At 39.7% G+C, this 27,811-nt stretch overlaps 1 protein-coding gene across 2 annotated transcripts in view; it reads left to right on the top strand.

Annotated features, from left to right (window-relative positions):
• The first annotated feature begins 11,037 nt into the window (after positions 1–11,037).
• LOC149799853 (uncharacterized) overlaps positions 11,038–27,811 on the top strand; it is a 58,544-nt gene continuing 41,770 nt past the window's right edge. Inside the window, exons 1-2 of one of the 2 annotated variants that reach the window (XM_089959285.1) lie at positions 11,038–11,174; positions 11,719–11,791. In XM_089959285.1, the coding sequence (XP_089815411.1) occupies positions 11,758–11,791 (34 nt within the window). In that variant the 5' untranslated portion in view covers positions 11,038–11,174; positions 11,719–11,757. The remainder of the gene's footprint in view (positions 11,175–11,718; positions 11,792–27,811) is intronic. The other variant, XM_089959286.1, reaches the window with a different exon arrangement.

Consider the following 27,811-nt stretch of genomic DNA (forward strand, 5'->3'; position numbering starts at 1 on the left):
GCTAATCATGTAACCGCGTTTGTAAATTTGCGTAGGAACACAATTAGAACCATAAATTATTTTTTTGGAAACCCAGTGGTTATTTATATTAAACTATCTGACATCATTTTATTTACCGATAGTGTAGCATATACAGAGGCGTCTGGGTCAGCATTATGGACACCACTCAATAAATCTATGAAACATCGCGCTGAGGTTATCGGCATATACAGGTTCTCAGTACTCGGCGTTGCAACATTTACGATATCTACCACAATTTGACTGCGTTATCCACTAACAGGATCTTCTAGAGCCATGTTAGTAGCACTGGATCAATAGGACGACGAAACATTTCCGGCGGAACCCGAAGAAAAAAACTTACGCTTGTTGTATGATTGGTATCTTGAATTAGTCGCTAAACTACCACCTACCACAATCGACGTTCAACATCTCATATAGGAGCAAATGTTTTCATGGCATAACCAACTAAAAAGATTGTTGACGAGTATACAGTAAAACAGAAGAAATACCACAGATGTTTTATTGTTACTGATATAATTGAATAGTCTGCATCTGAGGTCATCGCTGGAACAGTATCGGTTATCGGCGCATTGTCAGTTTCATCAGTGTTTGCACCACTGATAATAATTGGTGTTTCATTTGGAACAGGAATTGCTTGTATTCTTAATATTATCGCCAAAAAAAAATAATCCATGTGTGCGGTTGATAAATTACACGAGTATACAATAAAGTTGCACACTGCAACACGCGCATACTATAAATTATCGTCGTTGATATCATGAAGACTCAAAGATGGAATAATATCAGATCAAGAGATAAATAATTAAGATTTACAATGAGGCATTGACTGTGTCAGAATCTACGAAAATGGGTATTATACCACCTGATTTAAAAAATCGTGATTTAGAATCAGGGTTTAAATAATAATAGTATCGTCAATAATGTCAACGTTTTCGCAAGAATTACTACAACAGATTGTCGCTAATACAACACCATTGAAAACCACGATGATGTCAGCGAGCTCAACCAATATGAGTTCAGCGTTAGCTTTCCAACTGCGATTCCAGCGATGGAAATAGCGCTAGCACAATTATGAGTGTATCATAGTTGTTCAAACATTTTATCAAAATCATTAGGTGGGTTACAAGAAAATAATTCACTGGTATTGTAAACCCAATGGCACTCCGATGAGCAAGTTGTGAGTATACCTATGGGCAGTTTTCAGATCGAACAAATCAATGATGTTATAAATAAACTCGCTAGATTATGCCGTTGATCTATATCAGTCGTCGATCCGAACTCTGTTAAGATGGCCAGAAGTTAAACCGCAAACGTTGTTGACGCTGACGCATTAACCAAAGCGATCTGATTACATCACAGATAAACGAATATTTTTAAGGATTCCGGAATACCGAAACACATCACCGTGGACTTATTTTAGTTTATGATTATACTTTACTGCGTCTGATAATACAAGACATCCTGATATATCATTCGGATTATTATTTGATCCTGGTGATGATAATAACAGTTCAGTCGTCAACGTAATGTTTATTAAGTCATTTTCTGACGCATTAATCAGGATAGGATCGGATAGTTGATGATCTGCACAAATTATTTCGTAGTATGTCGCAACACCAAAACGATGATACACGTTAGCAGATCATTGAAACAATGCAATATCTAAACCAAGTTGATTCGGATCGTATATTCGTTAATAAGGTTATCATCGAAGGTAATTGTTAACGGCGATCAATTAGTTGAACCTTACAGTAAGAAAACACTTAAAGAATTGTTTCTAGAACACAATCATACAACCGAAGATAATCTTCGCGATATATATTTTATAGGCGACTATAATTTTTCCCGAACAACCACTAACTATTGCTGATATTCTTGCTGAATACTTTCCAAAAATTGTTGACGCGTTTTGGCTCCGATAGTGATATTACGCTATATTCTTGATGCTGGAATGTTAGCATCGTTAACTGTAAGTGAAGCAATACTATTGTATCGTCCACGGAAACAAGTCTGGCTACCGAAACCCGACAACGGAGTTAGTGACGACGAAGTTATTGACGAGGATGAGAAAACTATTCTCGACGAAATCTTTGAGTGTAATCTTTGAGTGTAATCCCGATGAAATTGAATATGAAAATAAACTTGCAAGGATCTCTTCTGAAAAATAATTATTACCTATTATAATAGGTAAGTTTACTCAGCATGGCTCATGTAATCACAAATGACATGGCTGTCGACTTATCATCGACGATGCTGAACTTGATCTTATTAATAATGATACAGCAAAGAAAAACACTCTTATAATCCAGAATAATGCTTACTTGTCAGACGGAAGAACTACATTAGGTACAACTGTGAACTATATATATGGTGACTCACCGCGGTTAGAGTCGCCACAGATTCATTTTATATTGATACAAAATACGCAGGATTGCTAAAACAATTACTTAGCGCTGATGAATTACGGGGTGAATAGAGAATAAAACGAAAAGAGTTACTGTATTATGATAAATCCGCCGATGTTGAAATTAGGGATATTTATTACAAAAATAATCAAATGTCAACATTGTCATCAGCACAGTCGGTTTATGATCCCATAGCTAGACATAAAACAGTTTATCTTAATGGGTGTGGTGGTTCTGGTGAAACAACGCGAGCGATTGAATTATTTCGGAATCTTGACGTGGTTGTTTTGACACCTACACAGAGACTCAACAGAGAAATGATCGAACGACGAGTAAAATCTCAAATTTATCATAGTTTCTTTAGATGGTGCGGAGACGCATGGACTCCTGCACGTATGGGCGAAATATATATTCGTACGATCATTATTTTGGATGAAATATGCATGGTGTCGCTGGAGACATTAAACGTATTTCTTGACTGTTTATTGACTCAAAGCACCGCTGTAATAATGTGTGGCGATCATGGTCAACCGCCGCCCTTTCTTGGATCATCTCCGTATGAATGGTTAAAAACGTTAGTCGATTATTAAGAAGAAATAACTGGCCACAACTCGACACGTCCAACAATCCAACGATGAGTATGACATTACCGTCGAAGAAGGTACTTTTGATATGACGCACGTTTCGCATCCTTCGGGCAGCGGCAGAAGCCACAAAGTTTCATTGATGGAATGAATTACGTCTACCAACACAAAGTATCTTCCAGATTAGCCACCATCACGACAATGTATGTCTAGCCCTTACCATAGCGGTGGCTTGAAGTTATGTAGAGAAAAGCGATACAGCAGATTGGAAACAATTATGGGGAAGCATTCGAAAATCGGACATAGCCTAACAATGAATAGAAGAGAAGCAAAACTATTTTGGAAGAAGCGAACGTTTCTTAATAAACCATGTGTAGAACTTCTTAAATGCAAAAAAGCTGGCTCCTCGTTATTCGTGGAAAGTGAATCAAAACGTTTTTCATATGTGTGGAACCGAATTACATTTTTGTAAATGGACAGTTTTCGAAAAGCACATTCAGAATCTACCTCCTGAGTTGAGAGAAGATATTTATAAAACGTCTGTCAAGATTCAAATGAAACGCAAAGAACAATTCCATCGGCAATAACATGAACTTTTTAAAACATTCGTATCCGGATACAATACGAAGACTGATTGCCTTGAAAATGTTGAAATGTTCAGAAATTAATAAACTGCATAAATGTTATAAAACTTTCCATGCCAATAATTCTTTCAACAGTATTGCACCAGATTCTAAAAGTAAGTCAAATAAACTGTCCAATACTTAGAGGATTATCGTGCATTTGAAAAAGAACTGACAAGATGATGCGATTCTTTTGAAATTTCGATGATGTATCGTGTCTGTTTGAACGGGAAAAAATATTTTTGCAAGCAAGTTCTTTGTGGCAAATTTATGAACAGAACATGCATAGACATCACAACCTCAAATGTATTTGTGGACGAAACATTAATTGTGTTGAAAGTGTTACCAGTAGTAATGAATACGAGTTGTCTGTCCCCATATGAAGAAGACAGTCGTCGTACTTATCATCTACTCTTCATACTACCAACAAGTGTATATAAGAAGATGCATACACCAACCGATGTACAAAACCATTTGTCAAAGATGTGGTCAAACGTATATGACTTTGTTTGACCGACTTCCAGAAATTATCGTGTGCTGTTACAAAGAGCGGTAATATGCTAACACATTACTGAAGTAAAGTCAAGGAGAATTCATTTCGTTTGTGACACGAATTGCTCGCAAAGACGATGTAATTATGTTTGTTTTTATTCAAGGAGAAGACTGTCAGCTTTTGAAAAGAATATCATCATAATACTAGTATTATTTACATTACTCGAAATTGATTTTCAACCAAGTACAGCATATCGCACCATAATTCCAAGAAATAAAATTCAAGTTCATGTGAGGAATTAAGAACAAATTGGCTAAAGTATGCTTATGACGATGCCACTCAATCGCCACATGGGTATTAAATCATCGATTTAAAACCTACCACTCCAGATCATTTGAGATTTTGTGCAAATTTGTTTCACGATTGGTGTCAAGGAGGTCTAGTTATGTACACGTCACCATTGCTCATAAATAAATAAAAAATACAATGAAAATACCATTCACTTCTTTTCGTTCTGACAGTTTTCAACATGATTTCATTTTCATTTCATCCAGATGCCAAATTGATTCTTGCACTGTATGCTATCAGTCGCGGAATAAACCAACATTTGCTAGAACCTAGTCTCAAAGAAATGCTACAATGGTTTACTTTAACAGCTCGTCAATTGCTTTAATGTATCATTAACATTCATCATCAAACAAAATCGTTTATTATTTTTCTTTTAACTTGCTATCTCCAAGACAAAGAGTATTGGACTGGGGTATTGCAAGATCTAAATATTACAGTACCGTTCTTTCAAAACGATTTTCATTTTTAAAACAATCGTGCTTTCTTTCATGGTACAACCAATTTACACGGCATTAAACAAAATCCATCTTTCCTTCTTTCATGGAGCAGGAAACTACTGTTGCAACAGACACCCGATTAATTATGAAAACTAACGTTTCTTGCTGCTGCTATCTATCACCCGTACATCGAAGAAGAACGTTTAAGATATATACCAATCAGCTCCTCTGCATTGCATACCTACTTTATGATGATCAAAAAAGAAATAGAATGGAGAGTTATAAACTTTTGACAACGTAAAAGAAAAATAACAGGCTTTTGCAAGCAACATGAAGAAGTGACAGAAAGCAACAAGATAAAAGCATTAAACTTTGAATCGTGAACAGAAGGAAGATTGTAAAAACAAACCTTTACGCAAACTTGTTTACTTTTAATATAGCAGAATTCTTGAATATTAATATGATCAAACATATGATCTACCATACCAAAAGATGAATATGATGTCATGCCAAGCAAGCAGATGGCGTGCTGAATGCTAAGAAGCTCTTGAGAATGATGTAGATAAGGAAGGTACTCTGGATAATCAACACCATTTTCGTCTTCTTGAATAAATACAGCTCCAATACTAACATCACTTGCATCAACAGTTTAAATGATTGGCTGAGATTTGGGGCTGTCAGAACTGTCGCGCTTTTAAGCATGGTTTTAACTTATCAAAAGGCTTCTGACATTTTTCAGTCCAATAAAACTTGGTTTTCTTGCTCAATAAATTTGTCAGGGGTTCAGCAATTATTAAAAAATTGGAACAAATTTCCGATAGTATCCAGCCATACCTAAAAATCGCATCAGTTGCTTTTTACTAATACGCACAGGGAATTCAGAGATAGCATTGACCTTAGCATCTATAGGTTTATCTTGTCCATGTCCCACAATATGTCCTCTATACATGTTACACAAGCACAGCATAACTCACTTTTGGATAAATTAATTGTCAAATTTGCATCCGTGAGTCCGTCAAATAATTGCTAAATGTTCTCTCTAGGAGTCGTTGTAGATGATGACGTCATCGATGTAAGCATCACACTTATCTAGAACAGAGATAATCATATTTATTAGACGTTTTAAAGTGATTGGCGAAACTTTCATCCCAAACGGCATCACTTCATATTGATAAAGTCCATCTAGAGTAACGGATGCATAAATTTCCTTTGCTCTTTCCGTCAGTGGAATCTGTCAAAATCCTTTCAGAAGCTCAAATTTGGTGGCATACTTGGCATTTCCGATCTTATTAATGCAATCATCAATTCTAGGTAATGGAAATGAACCTGTTTGGATCACACTGTTCATATTCCTATAATCAGTGTACATACGGAAAGTTTTATCTGGTTTCGGAACAAGTAAATATAGTGAACTCTAGTCAGTTTTACTGGGCTCGATGAAATTATTCTACAGCAAATACTGAATTTCTTTTTTTTCCAAGTATTCCTGTTTGAGAGTGTTCATCCTCTTGGGGTGTTGTTTTACAGGTTTGGAATTTACAATTTCAACGTCATGGAAAATTTTGTTTATTCCTGTAGGAACATCTGCAAATAAGTCCTCATATTAACAAAAATAACTGTTTCAGTTCATTCCTTTATTGTTGTTGCAAATGCGAAAGTTCCTGGTCCAGATCACTCGAAATTTGTGAATTCTGAAGATTTGTCGCTCAAAAATCAATAGAATACGATGATATTCGATCACTTAAATCTTCACTGAATGGGACAGGTACAACTAATTAATTGCATGATTAACATGGCGATATCTCTCAATATACTGGTACTCCTTTAAATTATTTAGATCTCAGGAGTACTATCATTATAATTTAACTCATTAATTTTCTTCTTAACTTTGTAAGGCCGTAATACATAATCTGAAGAAAATTTTGAAGAATGAGCAAAAAACAGAACTCTATTAATAGAGACTCAAAATGTTCTCCCCATGGTAGTTCTGTCAAACTATAATTTCACTTTTGACTTGAATTGCTGGATGCCAAATTCAAGCATAATAGGCTGGAAAATTCCAGGCCTAAACTTTGACCCATTGAACAGATTTGGGAAGGCCCAACTGAGTAAAAATCTTTAGAAAAGCTTTTACTATTGTTTTAGATTTAATATTCCTCAAATGAATTGCCTCTGGGAATCTTGTTGATGCACACATTATGGTATACATATATTGGTTACCTGACTTGGTCTTAGATAAGGGACCAACACAACCTACCATTGTTCTGCTAAATGGTTCATCAAATGCAAGAATATGTTGCAGATGAGCCTTAGGTATCTTATGATTTGATGTTCCTTCCATTTGACAAGTATGACAAGATTAACAGTATTTAAAAATATCACTTTTAATTTTCGGCCAAGTAAGTTAAAATCTTGTGATAAGTCTTGTTACTTTAAATGATCAGCCAATGGAGTTTCATGGACCAGAATAAGAATTTTCTGTCTGTACGATTTTGGAACTACAATTTGATAGTTCACTGACCACTCGTCACCAGCAGGTACCTCGGGAGGTCTCAATTTTCTCATAAGGATGCCATTTTTAATGAAATACCAGACATGTACTTCAGTGGCTTCAGTTTTACTAATGACCCTTGGAAAGGAACAAAAGATCTCAGGATCTTTTTCCTGTTCGACAACAAGTGATTGTCCTTTGTTACCCTGATTAGAATAAAGAGAATGAAATACCAGACATGTACTTCAGTGGCTTCAGTTTTACTAATGACCCTTGGAAAGGAACAAAAGATCTCAGGATCTTTTTCCTGTTCGACAACAAGTGATTGTCCTTTGTTACCCTGATTAGAATAAAGAGAATGAGTACTTAAAAGAGAATCACTGTGATCAATACCCCTTGATTTGTCCAAACAAGAAGTGAAAGTGACCTCATCAAAAGTCTGACCAATAAATGTGTCAGCTAAAGTAATACTTTCCTCATGTACATCATTATCAAGAGCTTCGTAGCAATAGCTCTAATAACTGCACAAGCTGGGAATAAATCGGGAAATTCTTTTACAATCAGAGCGACTTTCTGATCCAAGCAAGATTCGTCAGTTACAAGTGGATTAATCATAACCTTGTCTCCAGCTAGGTCGTTGACTAGTAATAAATGAATTCCCTCAACGGGTAAAGCATACACTGTGCCGACTGTCACGGGTCCTGAGAGTATGTCGGATGACAAATTTACACAATAGAGAGGAATATTAACAAAGCCGCACTCTACTCCCTGAATAAGAACAAACAGTCATTAGAAGAAGATTTCTAAGAAAAAGAAAACGTGCCTGAGAATAAAAGACTCTGAGAAGCTCCTGTGTGCCTTAACATTTTAATGGGATAGGATTGGCCGAATCACCAAAGAGTGATACAGAACCCTTCGACATGAATGGTTCATAATTCTCCACAATAGAATCAGACTGGGGTTTATTAGACCCATCCAGTGTTTTGCTTTCAATACATGACCGTGACCTTGACCTCTTAGAAATAACAGCATTTGGAATAGGTCTGTCTTGATTCTGATGCTTTTTTAAAATTTGTAGTAATTTAGAAATAACGTGTCCTTTCCTCTTGCAATAGGGACACGTTGGAAGAGACAATGAGTTTTGATTAAGTTTATCAGAAACTTGATTTTTAAAGTTGTGCTAAATTGAGATTTAAAAGGGCTTGTGTTAGGCTGAAGACTTTATGAGCTAAGGAATACTCGTCAGCAGCACGAGCATCATTTTCTAAGGTTTCGACTTTATGCTCATCAAGATAAGTCTTTATGTCAGAATTGACACAGTTCTTGAACTCTTCAAGTAATGCAAGTTGTCTAAGACGTTCATAATCTTTATAAGTTTTCTTGGCTAATCACCATCTATAAAAGTGCTCTTTTTCTCTTGCAAATTTGACATGAGTTTGTCCAGCTTCTTTTGTTATAGTTCCTAAATTTCTGCCGATAAGCCTCAGGGACTAACTCATAACCCGTTTAAGATGCATTCCTTTACAAAATCATAGTCTTCACTCTACTGTACAGACAGGGATGCATACATATCTCAGTATTTGCCAAAAACTGCACTGTAATAACTGAGTCCAATGCTCTCTTAACCATTTTAAAATATCAGCAACTTTTTCAAAATAAGGAAAATATTTGTCTAATCAATTTTCTCTGAAAATGGGCACTAACCTAATATTCTTAGCGATATCAGGGTATGAATTTGTATCTAAAGTGGGAACGTGCATTTCACTTGCCAGATCTGCTTCTTTTTATTCTAAATTGATATTCCCTCTCTTCCTTCTCTCTTTGCATTTGCATCTCTCTCTCTCTCTCTCTCTCCTCTTTCTTTGATTGTAACTGCGTTAGTTTATCTCTACTATAACTTCAATTGTTATTTTTTAATTGCATTTGTCTTTCTCTTTCCTCTTTTTCCGATTGTAAATGCATTTGCTCTTTCTGCAATTACATTTGCAACTGCAGTTGTTCTTCTTCTTTATCGTTCTGAAGTTCCAGCTTCCTTAACTCTAATTCCATCTTGTATTTTAATTTTAATTCCTTCACTTTTATGTCAGAGTCTAATACAGACCTACTGATTGAAACCAAAGCACTTTTATCTAAAAGATTCGTTTCCACTAAATGCTGGACCATTTTTTTTTCTGGCTTCGTTAAGGAAGCGTTTGCCTCAGAAAGATCAAATTTTCTGGCAAGTTGAATCAATTCATCTTTTTTTCTTCAAAAGGTCTAATTGTTTCTGGGTAGGATTGAAAGAAAGATTTCCACTTTTGATGACATTGTAAGAAAAGCTTGCTGATTTCTAAAATTTAAAATAATACTTGGGATTTTAAAAAATTCCAAAAAACAAACGTTTCTGAAATTATTTGCCAAATTTCGTATATCCCGGACAAACCCCCAATTCCTTTTGTTACGTTTATGCTCTTACAAAACGTATCGAGAAAAAAGTGAAGACAACAAGCTTTGTAAAATTTAGCAATACCTTATTTTCCTTGAAAACAAGTCAAAATGAGAAAAAAACTTATGATTCTACGAATCATATCCAAAAATAATCCAAGAATGGAAATATAGAAGTCATAGTAATAAAAAGTCATAATGAAAATAAGTTCGAATCCGGATGAAATCCAAAATGGAAGGCGATGACGTATGATGTGGTCAGCGTCGTACTGATGAGTCAACAGTTCTTTGTTGAATCGCAGAAAATAATATTTCAATGTTTGAATTCTGTGTAAATTTCTATAACTGTCCTTGCCCAAGAATTAATTCAGAGCACAAGTATTTCCAGGGAAAAAGAAACTCTTGCAATCCTAATAACTTGAAGAAAACAAAATTAGTCCAAAAACTGGTCACAACATAAAACACTTTAACTTCTCAAGTGTTAAGGTAAGTAACGACTATTTTTTCTCAAAAGATCAATAATGAATCTAACTACGGCGCAAAACAGATGCCCAGATGTGGGTCAATCCACCGGAAAAAACCTAATTGATACATGTTATTTGTCACGTGCTCCAAGTACGGCCTCGATTTCACTTTATGAATCATACTCTGAGAAAGAATTTTTTTAAAAAAAAGTTGTTTTCTTCAACTCTAACTGATTCTGAATCAAGGTCTGGAACTAGGTCAGCATTATATACAAAGCTTCTATTATCAGTTGTTTACAAACACAGTCAGCATTAATTGAAACTGTCTATCTCTGCATATCAATATAATATATTACAATTTATATACTCCACAATTACAATAAATCTTGTAATAAAGATATATTTACTGCTCGGATGGTATTTTAGCCACTACTGCGGTGGCAAAGAGAGATTTTCTTTTCAACGAAATTTATTTATTTATTCTTTTGAACAAGGTGTAGATAGAAAATGCAACTTGCATCAGATTCGTATTGCATTGCCAGTCTCAAAACTAAAGTTTATAGATCCTATAACTGTTTCAGTACTTCCTACATTACCAGTAAGATGATCATTATTCTTGTCAACTGCCGTATCATTTATCTTAAGGTAGCGTGAAAACAATTGACATTGATGTAATACACATTTTAGTCACGATTCTCGGGTAAAATTACAGGGTCTTTTTTATGAAAGGAGAAGATAACAAATATAAACGTCACAGTAGCTTTAAACGTGCAAAATTAGTTTATGAAAAGAAGTTATACATGAGTATTGCCCTATTTTGTCGGCAGCCTTAAACACGTACGTGCAACCGTACCGTACCTAGGGAGGCGTTTCTTCGCTGTAAGGTAACTTAAATTTGTATCTGATGTATTGGTTTGAAACAATACTTGTTCAATATCCGTGTATCGGTCTTTGCTATTGTCTGTCTGCGTGGCAATTAATCTATGTTTTAACACACGGAGAAACAATGTGTATCCGGAATACTGTTTCGCATATCAAGGCAAGGAATGGCACATCTCAGCATAGTATTACAAAGTCAATTCAGACATGTGCATCAGATATGGAAGTCATCATATCTATCTATCTATCTATTTATCTATCTGCCTACCTACCTACCTATCTATCTATCAACCTACCTACCTACCTACCTACCTATCTCTCTCTCTCTCTGTCTCTATCTATCTATCTATCTATCTGTTTGTCTGTCTCTGTCCATGTGTGTGTGATACAAATTTCTGGATTATCAATATGTCTTTCAGCAATGTGCTACATATTTCGTAAAAAAATGTATCGTATCATGGTTCTTAATTTGTTTTACAATTATCATTTAGAACAAATGAAAATTTTGTTTTGCAGATTTGTTTCATATATCACTGTATTTTTTTTCAGTTTCGGAATTGAAATCATCGTAGAGTTGCTGAGAACACAATGTCGATTCTTCTTATGATTATCTGCACAGCTTGTAAGTATTTTTGCATATACAGTAAAACCTGTGCATAAGGGACACTACAGGGGGCATACCATTTTGACATTTGTGGACATGTGCCCTTTTCATAGAGGTTGAATATTAAGTGAAATTGGGAAGACATTGGTTCACAGTGCTGCCCTTTATACGAATTTGAAAATGAAAGTTAAATTATGAACCCATGGGTTAATTACTGTTGTCCTGCATTGACCAATGTATCAAGGTATTCGCTAAGACATTTCTCAATGTATTTGAAAATGTATCGATACGTTCGGAAAATTCTGAGATAATAGAAACAAAAGTAGTTTAATTTTTTTAATTTTTTCTCCATTATGAGGTGAGGGCAAACCCGCTTCATAGAGTAGGGGAAACGTAATAGTTTAGTCCCGGGTGCCCGAGTAGTTTATCGCGCTCACCTTTAGCGAAAAGGGGCCCTTAGTAGCCGAGTGGTCTAAAGTGCTCACCGTTATGAATCATCGCCATCATCCCGGTTCTTCCTCCACTATTTATACTGGCCGCTATGTATAGTCTATCTTGTGCTGAAAAATTTCGTTAAGCCCTACAACAACAACTTAGCGAACACTGCCATCTCACTTCTGTGCGCGTTTGTTCGTGTCTCAGGTTCGCCCAATGTGGTATGTAAAAAAGCTGTCAATAACTTCCCGGTAGTCGGTATTTTTTACCGGGAATTTCCCGAATTTTTCCTCCACCAGGTATACTGGACGTCATGAATAGTCTATCTTGCACTGACAAATGGTGGTGAACAAGAAGAAGATAATATTTTAGATCCCACCAAAGGGAAAAACGTTGAAATTCATCGGGATATCAAAAACATAACCAGAGACACATTAACCAGGCATTACAAGCTAAATATGCAAGTAGATGAACAGAAAATCAAAGCAAAACAAATACAAACCATAAAAATAAGAACCTCCCCACCCCCAAAGGACCCCCCCCCCCCGGAACAAACAGACAAACACACTGGCCTCTAGCCTCAGGATTAATAAAGATAACTGCAGCGACAAGTGTAAACACTGAATCTAATCACATTAAAATATCATCCAGGACGGGTAGGCAAGGTAAAACAGGACAGACCCGAAGTATGCTGCTCAGATGAGCATATAGTTGCCATGGATATGTACAACATTTTCTGCTTGATGAGAGCAAATCTGTCTAATATCAGTTTTATTTATTTTATTTTTTTGGGAGGGGAGAGGGTAGTGTTTCTCTCTCTCTCTCTCTCCTTCCGTTACTTCCGTGTAAGAACATACACTGTTTCTTGCCTGGAATAGTTAAACAAGGAGTACATATGTACATGAGTATACTGTGTTCATCTAAAAAAAATAGCTAGTTTCTTTATGTACATGAGCTTGCAAATGCATTTTTGCCCCCACCCCCCATACTGAGAAGGACACACTCGAGCTATCCTTCTTCCTCTGCGCAATAGGTCTCGTTCTAGTCCAGAACGCGGACTGCAGAAAAGATAAGAATATATCAGTATTCGTTTCAAAAGACGACGCTGAATCTTCTTATGGTATCCCATTCACGTTTTATGATATGTATGCTGAAGGAAATTGGAGGTATAAGTTACATGTACCATTGCATAGTAACACTAAACCATCTGTCTACCTACATGCCAAACCGTGTATATATGTAGGGAGTTTGGTTCGTACGCATGTATACAAAGCTGGATGCAAATATTCGAGGACAAAATGAAACAAAGTTACATGACCTTAAATTCAGTACGTGTTATACATATACTAATGTTAAACACACCTGTAAAAGTTTTTTAAAATATTGCATCTAATTATAAACTAAATCAGTTTATTGTAGGTCTCGTAGGTGTATTTCGAATACCTGTGAACTTTATGAGTCGAGCGATAAAACTGAAACTGTCATTAAATCTTTCTTTAATTTTTTTTTATCATTTCATATAATTTTCTGGACCACTCAGTATCTAAAATCCAATTCTTTATATATTCACATGTATTTCAATGCAAGTATGTTTTTGAATATATTGACTTTACTAACACCGCTAGTAGTGAAGGGGGATATTATAGCCTCAATGGGAATTAGCATTAAAAACACCCCTGGGAACATATAGCCTCAATGGAAATTTAACATGGAGAAAAATCGTGGGAACATATAGCCTCAATGGGAATTTAACATAGAGAAAAATCGTGGGACGATATAGCCTCAAGAGGAATTGAACATGGGAATTGGGACTGTATAGCGTCAAAGGAATTTAAACAGGGTGGGACTGTATAGCGTCAAGGGAAATTGAACATGGGATTTTTTTTTTTTAAAAGTTTTTTTTTTAAAAAAAGGGGTAGGCAATGGAAAGGCTATCTCTTTTCGAGAAATATGGCTGGCCCTGAAAAGGGCCTTTGGGTTTTCTTCTTCTTCTAATTTCTTCTTTTCCTCCACCAAGTTCTTATTTTATCTCCTACACTCTTCTTCTCTTTCTTTTTTTTCTTCTCCTCCTCTTCTTTCTTCTTCTCTTCCTCCTCTTCTTTCTTCCTCTTTTCATTTTCTTCTTCTTTTTCAATTTTTTCGTTCCAATTGCGTATTCTTATTCTTTCCTCTTCATCCTCCTTCTCCTCCTTGATCTCTTTCATGACACCACTAATCTTGTCCTTTGCTTTCCTTAAGTTATTAATTTCCATCTTCACACGATGGGGACTATAGGAATAATGGTCTTCAACCAGTCTTAATAGCATCTGTTCCATTATTCCTAAGTTGTCTAAAACGTCTTGCAAGGTTTGTATTTTGTCGATTTGGTTTGACGCCATCTTCTTTTTATTCTTTGCAGAATGGTTTGAACAACGAACACTGTGGGTTCTTATAGTGAAAGCGCGGACGTGAAGGAAAACATCCCCCTAAGAACATAAAATTGATCTTACCTAGATCATGACCGAACATCGCGCGTACGTGAAGGAAAACATCCCCCTACTTTCTCATTTCATATAATATAACCACAACTAAACTCTCCACATACGCTAAGAAACAATAAAGAAACCCATAATCTACTATTCACACTTACTTCACCATTTACAATTACAAACACACAAACACATACACTTCCACTATTAATAAAGAGTTAGTGTTTATATTCACACTACTCTACCTACACACATTGGCAAATTGATCGTTATTTCTTTTCTAGAGTATTGGGTAGCCCTGAAAAGGGCTGTTTTGTTTGGAACTTCATGGACACCTGGTTAATGGTGGCACCTTCCAGGCCTGGCGCCACATACACATCTTATCCCCCAGTTACTTTTTACCTTTTGGGGGGAGAGAGCAGAGGCAGGATATGTCGCTTCAGAATCCCAATTTTCGCTCTCTGGGATTTTGAAATTTCTTCTCTCCTTTTCCTCCTCCTCCTCTTCTTTGTTTCTTCTTTCCTCTTTATATCTTCTTTCTTCTTCTTCTTTATATCTTCTCTCCTCCTCTTCTTTGTTTCTTCTTTCCTCCTCTCTTATCCTTCCCTCCTCGACAATGGCTTCCGCGGCCAGTTCATTTAATATGCGCCTGGCATATTCCAGATGCACATGAAGCTCCAACAGTTTCTCAAGTCTCGTGTTCATTTTTTGGTGTTGATCAATCAACAAGGGTAGCTGGACTGCCGAACGAGTTTCAATTTATACTGAAAGCGCGGACGTGAAGGAAAACATCCCCCTAATAACATAAAATTCATCTTACCTAGATCATGACCAAAAAAACAACAACAACGCGCGGACCTAAAAGAAACACTCACTCACTTTTTATGCTACCCATCACTATTTTAAAATTTTTTATAAATCACTTCAATAGACTATCCACATACGCAAAGCAATTCAATCTAACTCCAAATATACACCTCAAACACCAAAAAACATCATTTTAATCTACTATCCACACCAACTTACTTTAGCTCTTACAAAAACAAACACACCAACACATACCCTCACATTTTTTAAAGCAAGAGTTAGTGTTTATTTTCACACTACTCTACCTACACACATTGGCAAATTAATCGTTATTTCTTTTCTAGAGTATTGGGTAGCCCTGAAAAGGGCTGTTTTTTTGTTTGCTATGGCATTCTTTTTTAGTTTCTAAGAATGCGATGTCCTCTGAGGATAGACTTTCTGGCAATAGGTCTGCTTCTTCGGAAAGAGAAGAAGAACTCTTTGGTGTCGATACGACAATCGACAAAGCCTCTGTCAGGTTCAGGTTGCTGCTGTTGTTGCTGTTGTTGCTGCTGTTGCTGCTGTTGCTGCTGTCTCTGAAGTCTGTACTTCTCTGTCCATTCTTCTTTTTCCCTGTTCACTTCTTCTCTGAAGAGCTCTTCTATTAGGTCTTCAGTGATTTTTAGCATTCTCACATTCTCTATTTCTTCTGGCTTTGGTATCAGACTGTGTCTGACCCTATGCAAATTCACGTAGGCTTCGTTGAGCTTAGCTAGTTTGGAGCACATCTTCTTAGGAGGATGAGTCGACAATGGATGGTTGGACTGAAAATAACCCGGTTCTTAAAGTCAAAGCGCGGACGTGAAGGAAAACATTCCCCACACGGTTTTCGAGCCGCAACGTTCAGTGAGTGTCATGAGAGGGATAGTAAGAAAAAAAGAGCATCAATCCAACATTCTTATAGCTAAACAAACCACAAAGGCATTTTTTCATAACACAACATTTTTTATTCAAAAATCACTTAACACTAAACAACAACTCTAACATTTTTAACAATAATCCAACACTATAACATCAAACAATTTTCTTCAAAACACAAACATTTTTTTTCTTCAAATACTAACTACTTCAAACAGGGCTGACAACGTTGTGAATGAAATCGTGATTTTCACTGTTGGAAATCATTAGGCCATTGATGGACACTACGTTTCCTAGCTTGAGACAAAAGATAAGCATAATGGTCACAAAACCATTGATCTACTTTCACATCGTTTCTAGCAGAAGAACGAGGATCGAAATGAGTCACTAAATGTTCTAAGGAATAGCCCAGGCTGCGATGATGCAGAAAATACACACAATACTGTCCACACACCAAGGAATCTGTGCCTTGTAATTTCACATTATTGAATCGGGTGATCTGAGCATTTCTTCTCATAAAGTCAATGATATCGTCTTCCAAAGGGGTAATCCGTACGAATCAAAATATTCCACACATCCTTCTTGAGGAAAGTAGACGGCTACCCAGTGGGTTCCTGGGAGATGACTGTCGTCCGTGTTGATCACGTAAGCTTGATGGTCTTTAGGTTTGCGATGAGGAAGTTCATCTTTAGCACAGACGACAGGATTCCAAGAAGCCGTATACGAACTGTGGTTCAAAAGGTAATGAAGTTCCCAGGTATCCATGTTGTTTTCTTCTTCACAGGTAATAATAAGTCGTCAATTCGATCCTGACTTTTTGCTTGAAAATGTCTGACGAATAAACGGTTATTCGTTCTGTTTCCTCACTCTGATTCAGGAGAGCTTCGATACGATGGATCTCTTGAGTGGTTAATGGTGGACAAGAATGTTCACGCAAGTCTTTATACCACTGGTGCAACACGTCTTTGTCCGAGATGAGACTCCAAGCCTCGTCTAGATACTCGTCCAATTTTTCTTCTTGACTCAACATCAGGCATTTATCGTGCTGAATTTGACTGGGATGATCGTTTTGACATCCATAGCAATTTTTCTTGATCAATTCCGTCATTTTATCGACCAAGTGTTTGGCAAAACAGGAGACTAAATGGGCTTCTTGTTCTGGCCATCTCGACTTCATCATGATCACTTCTTCTTTTTCCACGGTCTCCTCACATTCCATCTCTAAAGTTTCTCCACTAGGTAAAGAGGGATAACAGTCTTCCATGACTTCTAATAATCTAGAATGACTTCTCTCAAACTGTTGATTTCTATGGTATTATCGAATTCTGCATACAGGATGACGTTCAACGTTACATCATCTTCAGGGGTTCTGTTTCCAAACTGAATTTCCACACGAATCTGGCCGGATTTTATAGGGTGGAAATGTCCCTCGTCGCTGCCTTGGTCTGGAGTGAAATCGAAAGCCCACAAAGCATAGCCTCCGTCATAATCGTCGTACGTAATGCCGTGACTGGTGTTGGTTCCTAACTGACCCGTGGCTTCGTACAGGGACAAGTACGATCTCAAGTAATTCTTCTTCTCAAAGTCGGGTTCGAAAGGTCGGGTACACAAGGTCTTGCCATCGCGACTGACTTCGATTTTCTTCACGTTGAAGTGATGAAAGTTGAAAGGATTTTTAGGGAAGGCTCCGTTGAAGGCTTCATTCGAGACCATGCCAACGATCAAACGTTTGGGTAGCTGTCCTTGGAACAGATGATCTTCGATCATGGATTTCTGTCCCCTAGGAATAGTGAAAGTTTTCACTTCCACGCGTCGTATGGGATACTTGGCGGTCGTTCTGCTTAACGTCTGACTGATGTCGTTACCTACTTTAGGTAACACTTCCACACGGCGTACGTAGAGTCTGGCTTCTTCGATTTTGGTTTTGTAACCGTCACTGTCAGCTATTAAATGGAAAGCGGTACTGCTACGATTCAGTCTCAGGCGAACATCCACCCCGTTCAGCAAATATTTTTCTTGCAACCACATGTCCAAATGCAAACGATCCATCAGTTCTAAACTTTGGTTGACTCCCATGATTCTCTTTCTTCGTTCTACAAATCCCTCATTGATGGTTGTTTTTGATTTGGGGTCAGCTTCAAGAGTTGTTTTATCAAATTCGCCCGCTTCGTCAGGTTCCCATAGCACGCAAGCATTGAGATGAGTATCCTTGGCATCTAATCCGTACGTCAAGAGATTTTCCAGGTACGCTCGGTAAGGGTAAGTATCCATGCTGCTGCTGACCAGTTTGTTATTCAAGTACAAGTCCACTGAGCTGAACAAAGAATGCATAAAATTGTTGACGGGAGCTACTGGCTCAGTGTCTATATCATTTCCACCCTTATCTTGAACTTTGACTTTCAAGTACAAGTAACTGCTATTCAGATCGATGTAATCTTCGGGCTGTCCTTTGATTTCAAACTCGATGGGAACGGAATCGGCCAATGAGGAGACGGGATGAAATTCCACCCATTGGGATTCTTGCATGGTCATCATGGTGGGGGGCATGGCAAACAGATCCAGTTCCGTCTTGGAACAAGCGCAAGACTCTCGGTGCATCATTTTTTTGTCTCTTTTCTCAATAATCGAAAACGTCTAAGTCTCGAACGGTTCTTCTTTTCTTGGCCTTTCTAGCTTGAAGTCTGGTGAAAGGGTGTTTTCTTCGTCGTCGTCTCTTTCTGCCTTGTCCTTGCTGAATGCCTGACTCGGTAGCGTGCAGGGCATTTATAGGTGTGCCTCGTCGGCCTAAAATGTCTTTGCCCGTTTGCAGCAAGACATTTTTGCCTGCCCTCATGAAGGCTTCTTTAGGGTTTTGTTTGTCGATGATGACATTTTGGAGAAATTCTTTGCCTTGCGTCAGTGCCGCATCTTTCAAGGCGTGCAATACGCGTGTCACCATCGGTTTCAACACCGGGGCCACCGAACGAAAGGCCGATTTTAACATATCTCCTAAACCGTGTCCTCGCTGTCGAGCAACCCCTCGGTACACTGGATACATGACTTAAGAGTCGTGAGAAAACCGTTTTCGAAAATGGAGTTTCACCGTGACGTTTCCTTTGGTGAATGGAATATTTTGTCCCAAATCTCCTTTTATAGCAATGTTGACCGTGTACAAATACGACTTGCTGACCGGCAAATAGTGAGGATGGACAAATTCGCGGTGGACGTGGTAAGTGTTTCCACCTTCCTGGTCACTGGTCGTGGTACTATCCACTTTGAAAGGAATGACACGCAGTAACGGTACGGAGGTGTGTCCCACCACGTTATACTCCACCACATCAGAGTACACGAACATCAAATTCAGTCCTTGATTCAGTTCTACAGGGAATCGAAAATACTTGTAAAATTCCATATTGCTGTTGATCTTCGGATTAAAATTTGGAGCCATTTTTGTGTCTCCACCTAAAATATCAAACAAGTCACGATTGAAACTGATGGACATCGTTTGGGTATCCGGAAATTTCATCAGTAAGCGACGAGCCACTTTATGGTACTCCAGGGTGACACGTTTAGTTAGTTTGTTCAGGGCTTTGCCAAAGGCGAACTCGAACCTGTCCACAATAGTGTCCACCAAATGTTGGCCACTAAAATAAAACCCTGCTGGAATTTTCACGGTGTAGATTTTGAAGGCTGGATTGCTGGCTGGTTTTGTGATCCCTGAAAACCCGATGTCAGTCATGGCATCTTGCAATTGTTGGTTCAGGATCTCGACCTCAAAAGTGTTTTGCTTTTCGGTGATGTTTTGGATTTGTGTAGGGTGAATCATTTCTACTAAAGCCACTTCCCAATGGGCTTCGTGATCTAAGGGAATGGCTTGAGGTAATTTGGCCGTGTAACAGCACAACGTGTTGCGGAGAAACACCTCCATGGAACTGTCACTGGGTAAGGTTAAGTAAAATTGGTTTTCGTGACTCATAATTCCAGAGTTCTGTGGCTGTCCGAGGGGTTAGTGGATGTGAGAGGCGTGTCTCCGTCCAAAATGGGGTTCTGGTTGTTGTTGTTGGAGTAGTGACTGGCACTGGCACTGGACACAACGTTCCCGTTCGAGGAGAATTTCAGGGAGGGATTGGGAAGCAGGTAACCGATGCAACTGCTCAATAAAATGGTCCACAATTGTTTGTCTCCTTGTTGCAAACTCAAATTGGCAATGGCTGCCCCGATGACACAATACACCACGAAGATTTGGCAGAAAAAGACGATTTGCGTTTTAGGCACACGTTCTCCACACCACACCCACAAGGGTTGTTTTTGTACATCTTGCACAGAAGAACTAGGTGAAGAAGGACTGGTCGACGTAGCTGCGTCTGCTGTGTGAAAGGGCATGATGGTCACTTCTTCTTTTTATAGTCGATGACTTGCGAAGCGTCGATCCAAGAATCGAAACTGGGTGGATATCCTTTCCAACGTACTTTGACTTCTTTGACACGTCGTTTGCCCACTTTACGGGTTCTGCGTTCGAGAATGCTTTCGATGTCGTACACGTCGTCTTCTTTTTTGGTGACACGTTGTAACTCGGGCAAATTAAACGTTCCTTTGAGAACTTCTCCGTTCATGTCTTCCAATTTATAGACGGCAGGATGACGGCCATGCACTCGTCCAGTGACGCGAAACAATTCGGTCGTCCAGTTAGGTAAGTAACCTTTGTCGAAAGTGCGTTTGGTTTTGCCAATGCGCACCCAATCTCCTACGGTCAACATTCCACTTTTCTTGGGGACAGCCCTCGTCGGGGACGTACCGAACAGGCGCTCAAACACCAGCACTTCGTTGTCGGGAGTCACGTCTTGCGGGGCACGTCCGATGCTTCGATGGTAAGATTGGTTGTACGCTTGCACCAGGTGCGGTAAGATGTCGATGTACTTCAGAGTGTGGTGATGCGTAAAATATTTCCACATGCGTTCTTTCAAAGTGCGTTGAAAACGTTCCACGATGCTGGCTTTGGTTTCGGGATTCTCGGTGGTAAAAAAATGAATGTCACGTTTCTTTAATTCTTTTTGGAAAGCTTGGTTCAGAAATTCGGTGCCTTTGTCCGTTTGCCATCGAAGAGGGTGACGACCGCTTTGTTTCAACACCCGTTGCAGGGCTCGCACTAACTCGCTGCTGGATTTGGAAGTCAAGGGCACGACCCAGGAAAATTTGGAAAAGACGTCGATGACACAAAACAAATATTTGTAGCCACGATTGTAGCTGGCCAAATGAGAGACATCGGCTAAATCGGCTTGCCATTGATGATCGATGCCTTCCACTCGGGTGCGACTTCTGGCAAACTTGCGTCGAATGGGTTTGTGTAAAGTGTAGGTAGCTTGTTCTTGTAACCATCGTTGCACTTGAGGTAAACGGAGACTTTTCAGTCGAGTTTTGGCAGCACGATACAATTTTTGAACTCCTGCGTAACCTGCAGGATGGGAGGGATCGTAGTAAATGGTGGCTAAGACTTTTTCCATTTTTGGTGTGTTGGTTGGTTGGTGAGTTAATAAGGCACCCACTCTTGGAGGATGCTACTCTTTTTCTCTTGGGGTATTTTCTTGGATTGCAATGCTTTGCGTGTGTGACCGGCAATAGGTGTTGAAGAGGAGGAGGATGTCTGAGCGGGGGATATCGGTTCTTGTTTCACTTCTGTCTTCACTTCTGTCTTCACTTTCTTTTTCTCTTGTGATGAAGAAGGGGTGGCCATCATCTTTTTAATCCATCCAATTCTGGAGGTAGGTTGTGTTGTTAACTTGCGTACTTTTTCTGGTGGAGTTTGAAACCCTTCTTTTTCTTTTTTTGTCTTGGTCACGGGTAGTGATGGTACTGGTACTGGTGATGGTGCTGGACTTTTCATCAAGGTCTTAAAATCTTTCAAAGTGGGTAAAGCTGTTTCGTCTAAAGCTTTCTGGTGAAAGAGTTGCAGTCGTTGCAAGAGTTGACCGTACTTTTGCGATTTTTCTGTTTCGGACAAATCTTGGCGATCCATCAAGGACTGCAATTCGTGTTGTAACTGGGACATCTCGCTCAAATTGGGATTGGGAGGTAAATGCGGGGTGCGTTGTTCTTGCCACCGATGGTATTCCATCCATCGTTTGTAAGGCACTAAAGCTAGTTTTCGTCCTTCCATGGGGTTGTCAGGGGTCGATTCTGAGATCTTGGGACTTTCGAAGGCCTTTTTATCTTGCTCCCACCAGTCCTCCCAACATGGTTCCCAAGACTCCTTTCAGTATGGGGCCTCACAAGAGAGGCAAAATGCCTCCACGTTGGACTAACATCTTCTTTTTTTGACGAATAGGAATTTTCTTTCGAACCATTTGGCGAAGAACGTGACGATGTTTGCCTAAGCATTGTTTCTGGTGTTTGGACAAAGGGATCGTGCCTTTAAAAACGTTCAAACAACATTCGCACACGGTATCGATGACCTCTTTGGAGGCCGTTTGAATGAGTTTTTTTCGTAGGGGTGGAGAAGCTTTGGACAGGACAGATAACAGGTCCCCATGTTTGGCTAAACGTGGTGGCAGTCCTTTCCTTTTCTTTCCTTGGGGTTTTCTGGAGGGTGACATCTTTGAGTCTTTAGGAGCACCAAAAAAACACTGATACCCTACTTGGTCACAGGCCTTTTTTATACTGGAACGCGTCGCCACTGATTGTCTTTACGGCGTATTAGTTTGAGGACAGGCATGACACGTCGTGCAGGGGTACTAACGGACTAAATCGAGTCAGTTCTTGCTTGGACAAATCCAGTAAACTTTGTAACATGCCCGATCTTTCATGGACTTTGATTTTGGGAGAAGGTACTTTGTGAGCAGCAGCAGCCACTGCCACTAAATTGGAGGGTCCTGCCACTGGGGAAGTTCTTTTGGGGGTCATCAACGGAGAAGTTCTTGGTGTGATTAACGTCTCCAAGTACTCTTCAGTTCTGGGTGTCATTAACGGAGAAGTGGATAAACGTGAGGCTGTCGGAGACACAGTCACCGCTGTGGCAGGTCGTGGTATGCGAGTGTAAGGCTGCGTCCTGGCCGCAGTGCCTCTCTTGCGACTAGTTTTCTTCTGTGGACTTTTCTTTTTCTGGGGACTTTTTCTCTGTTTCTTTTTCTGGGGGCTTCTTTTCTTTTTCCGGGGTGGTGTCTGGTAAGAGGAGGGTCCCGCCACTGGAGAAGTTCTTCTCTTTGGGGACCTGGTCTTTTTCTTCTTGGGGCTTCGTTGGACTTTTGTCTTCGGGATAACTTTGGGGGCATTAGGATCCCATCTTAAGAGTGAGCGAATGATGACCCCTCCTAGAGTACCGCTCCCTCCAGGTTTCAAAATGATTTGTTTTTTGGTTTGAGTGTCGATGCGGGGATCGGGCAGTTGGACCAAAGCGACTTTGTTTCGATCGAAAAAGCGTTTGGTTTGATGAGGAATCTGAATGATTCCTTGGAGTAATTGACGTGCCGTCACCGTGAACCATCGTAAGACTTCTTTGAGACTAGCTTCTAAGACACGAGCTCGTGTTTGTGGATCTTTTTCTCGACTGATGCCATACAAGGCACGAATCAATTTGACGGGAAGATGCGACTGCAGGGACGTCATGTTCGCACTGAGAGTGAGACAGACGAAAAAGGGTCTGAGGTTTTTATAGATTTTTTGATGGGGAGTGAAATGAAGTCGAGGACGGAGACGTGTACAGGACAGGCCCTCCGTCTTGGCACCAGTGGTGAAACAAGTGGGTACGAAATCGCAAATCCTCGGGAGTGGTAGGTTTCAAATCGACGAGTAAATAGGCGTGTGGCGTTTGAGTGGCATCGTCGTACGCCTGAGTCAGCCAAGGCGTTCCTAACTGTTTGGCTAAGACTTGCACTTGCGATTTATCTCGAGGGCTTTTAAACAAGACCACGTAATGTGCATTGAGACTGATGGTGCGATGGGCTTTACTTTGTTGAAACAAATTTTGGGTGATGTAAATGACACTGGCATTACGGTGATGCCCTTTGCGCGTGAACCACAGTTTAATTTCTTCTTCGTCTTCTCCTAACATGTCGTCGAAAATGACCAAATGGGTTTGACGGGAGTCAGAGACGATGCCGTCGTCTTCTTTAGGAATGCCTTCCACAAACACGATGGAATCGCCTTGACTTTCTCGCAAGAGGCTGTACGCCGATTGCCACTCTTTGTAACACCACACGATTCGTTGAGGGAGTCGATCGATCAAATGATGTTTATGTTCGATCAAACGTTTGACGAATTCGGTTTTGCCTGAACCGCTAGGTCCAGCAATGAGCATGTTAAAGGGATGGCGAAGATACAAAGCCTCCCAACTGGCACGATCTAAGTGTTCGTCGATGACTTTGACAGTAGAGGAAGAGGGAGCAGAGACAGCAGAGGTAGCCATGGTGTGAGAAATGTCACTTGTGACACGAAAAACAAACAAGACAAGAGTTTATATACTTTTTCAGAACACGTTTATTGAATGTTTTTTTTCAAACATGAATACGAAAGACAAAAATACATAAAAGCCAAAGGCTTAAGTACAAGGATAAAAGGCACATGATAACTATGAACGTGGAATAAACACAAGTGTCTGTACAACTTGTTTTGGGTAATGTTCTAACCAGTTCTATAGTAGGGGGTAAGGTCACACAAGTGTCCTCCCGAAAGGGTCTTTCAGGCCTGTCCACGACAGTCCTGTCCTGGGTGACGGGTTCTTCTGGCACCGTCACTAACACGGGTTGAAAAGTAACTTTTTTCCTTGAACAACTCTCGTGCATACTGGGCCACTTCTTGGGTCCAAGCCTCAAAACCCCATTCTTTCCAGGCACGGACATCTGTCCAATGGGGATGTAAGTCACAAGCTACACACACATCGTCATACACGTCTTGGGTAGCTAAAAGTTGACGAATCTTTTTTTCCTGTTGAGGTCGAGAAGTATCCAGATGAAAACGCAAGGCTTTGAGCAAAAGGAGTTTTTCGTGACCATTTAAGGCCATTGAGGTGGTAAGTACTGATCGTAAAGAGTCCACAAAGAATCGGCTGATAAACGAAATCCCAGAAAACAAGTCACTAAGACACACACCACTTGTCGACCCAAATTGAATGGATACAGTTCTTGTAATAATCGATGGTAATGATCCACAGTTTGAATATGGTCATTGAGTTCCTTCCACGGAATCTGTTCAATGAGATGTGACATAAGCCGTGGCATGGCAGCCTGTTTTTATATTCTCTTTTTTCGGACGCAATACACGTACTTTCTAGCCAGAGATCTTCGTTCTCCAGTTGGGAATGTAAATCTTGCATACTGTAACCGAAACGTCAGAGTTCGATTAGAAGTTTCCTCTTCCGCTAAGTAGATTCCACGTAAAATATGTTGGTAATCCTTTACCTCGTCTTCCTCAATGGGTTGCTCTAGGTGAATCTCGAAGTAACCAAAATGATCAACACGTGAATCATCGGGGGCCTGGAAGTATTGAACAAGGTCTGACCACTGAAACAATTTCTGACGAATCAGTTCTCTTATACCATTCAGGTACCAGTGGTTAAAGATCTGGTGACGTAACGGATGCAATTGTTCTTTACGTTTCACTTGTATTTTGACCAGCTCTCGGTAAATGCGTTCTCTCAACTCCACAGGCAAAGCACGAATGTTCTCTTGTAAAGTATCCATGAATAGGTTATACTAAATTCTCTTTGGTCTGACACAAGAAATGTACTGTTTGCACAAACATGGTTTTAATTCATTGTCGAATCTAAATCGTTTCACCACTAATCTACACATTACAATTCGTTCAGAAGTTTCCTCTTTCACCAAGTTGACATTGCGTGAAAGATGTTGTTAATTCGTTAACTCTTCCTCTGGAATTCGATGCAGTACGTTTACAATGTAGTAGATAGAATCGTCCATACCAAACCATTCCTTTTTATAACCAGGAGGTCGTTGATCAATGTCTGTCCAATGGAACACTTTCAACTCAATCAGTCCTTGTATAGCCTGAAGGTACCAGTGGTTCAAACACCGGTGACGTAACGGATGCAATTGTTCTTTACGTTTCACTTGTATTTTGACCAGTTCTCGATAAATGCGTTCTCTCAACTCCACAGGCAAAGCACAAATGTTCTCTTGTAAAGTATCCACGAACAGATTATTATGGTAAGAAGTTACTTCAATGTCTCGGTCCCACTAAGGGTAAGTAATGACAATTCGGTGACCATCGAGCATGTTCTACGTAGGCCGAATCTTGCGGTTCCCAGTGGTGAAGTGACACACCGCAACTGAAGCACTTGACTTTATCTCCTTCGCCCAAGTAGAAAAATCCGGCTCTGGCTAATTCTTCGGGGGTCGGTCCTCCCAGATACTTAGGCCATTTTCCTTTGAACGATTGAAGACGATTTTCAAAGTCGCAGTATTCCAACAAACGCACAGGGAACGAATATTCGTCTTTCACAGGTTCGTTTCGATGAGGATTGAGTGACATCGGCAGGAGTTTGCTCAGGGCTGGATGACATCCGTAGGGGGGTAGACGTGAAGGTGGACATTCCCCTTTAAAACGAAACCCAGTAAAATGTCCAAGAGGACGAGCAGCATCACTTTCGCATCCCACAGGTTTGACACGCACAGCATCGCTTTCCATGATAGGGGTAGGGACACTAAAGTTCCCATGATGCTTTACGGCATCGCTCAGGTCACAACGTACAGCATCGTACACATCGCAAGGCTCACAATCGCACTCGTCTGCAAACTCCGTTACGCAATTACAATGGTAACCACATGGACAATCGCAGTTTCCTTCCGGACATTTTCCGTCGCAATGCCTGGGTCTTATCCATCCAGTATTAGTCACACTAGAGGAAGATACAACTTTTTTACAATCCCCAAACTGGAACGATGTCTCTTTCAAAGTATTCATCTTGTTCGCTCGGTCTTGGTAGTCCCAATGAACTATCGATCTTGCCTAGGGTTCCTTTTTTATATACAGACCAATACCAACGTGACCGTACGGTAAGGTGAAATGATTGGGAAGTCGCACTCGCTTCTGGTACACGATTTGATAAACTTTTTCCAAGGGTCGACTGACGATGTGGTGAGTGGGTAAACGTACAATCTTGTTCGGTTGATAGGTGGTCACTTTAAAGTTTCCATCCTCTCCCGATTGCAAGGCTTCTTTCAATACCCCAAAGTTGACCACTCGACTGGTACGATAATTCAGAGTCAGTCCTTTCACTTTGCACGTTGTGTGCACTTCTCCTTGTTTGTCCCGGTATTCGTAGCCGTAATTTTTGGGACCGCCACTGACGAAACTTAGAATCTTGTCGTCGGGATGCTCGTCTGTCCAGGCTCCTAAACGGTCTCCTTCGATGTTAGGGTGATGTTGAATCGGGTGATGGATGTAAATGCAACTGTCCGTGTCAAAGTACAGGACGCGTTCTTCTAACAGTTCTAAAGCTTCG

Source organism: Sinohyriopsis cumingii, chromosome 5 (genome assembly GCF_028554795.1).
Source record: "Sinohyriopsis cumingii isolate HCF-2022 chromosome 5, ASM2855479v2, whole genome shotgun sequence".
Taxonomy (NCBI): Eukaryota; Metazoa; Mollusca; class Bivalvia; order Unionida; family Unionidae; genus Sinohyriopsis; species Sinohyriopsis cumingii.